Genomic DNA, 388 nt, shown 5'->3' with positions numbered 1-388 from the left:
CTGGGAAACTGCTCCTCAGCGGTTCCCCCACATTCCACAGCTCACGGGGGACACCCGTGTCACCTGCAAGGGACAGGGTGGCTGGCAGGGGTGTGTGACCTTCCCTGCTCTCCCCCCAGGATGAACCAGGCCCCCACGGTGGGTTTTGAGGGCGATGTGGGCAGTCGGACCACGCACCACTTCATGTATCCCGAGAGTGCCAAGAACCTGCCCGCCAACGTCAGCTTTGTGCTGGTGCCCTTCAAAACCCTGGACCTGCTCTGGATCGCCAGTGCCCTCTCCACCGGCCAAATCAGGTTGTAAGTACCTGGTGGGCATGGGGCTGGTGGGGACTCTTCAGTTCCTCCCTCCTGGAGCACCACCTGGCGCTGGTCCCTCAGCAGCTGGG

At 63.1% G+C, this 388-nt stretch overlaps 1 protein-coding gene across 1 annotated transcript in view; it reads left to right on the top strand.

Annotated features, from left to right (window-relative positions):
- Positions 1-119: 119 nt before the first annotated feature.
- ST3GAL2 (ST3 beta-galactoside alpha-2,3-sialyltransferase 2) overlaps positions 120-388 on the top strand; it is a gene marked incomplete at its 5' end in the record, with an annotated part of 1,160 nt that continues 891 nt past the window's right edge. Inside the window, one exon of the mRNA XM_008935653.1 lies at positions 120-299. Within this exon, the coding sequence (XP_008933901.1) occupies positions 120-299 (180 nt within the window). The remainder of the gene's footprint in view (positions 300-388) is intronic.

This window comes from Merops nubicus, unplaced genomic scaffold, assembly GCF_000691845.1.
Source record: "Merops nubicus isolate BGI_N331 unplaced genomic scaffold, ASM69184v1 scaffold6492, whole genome shotgun sequence".
Taxonomy (NCBI): Eukaryota; Metazoa; Chordata; class Aves; order Coraciiformes; family Meropidae; genus Merops; species Merops nubicus.
The sequence above is the reverse complement of the archived record's forward strand: the minus strand, read 5'-3'. Positions and strand labels throughout refer to the sequence as shown.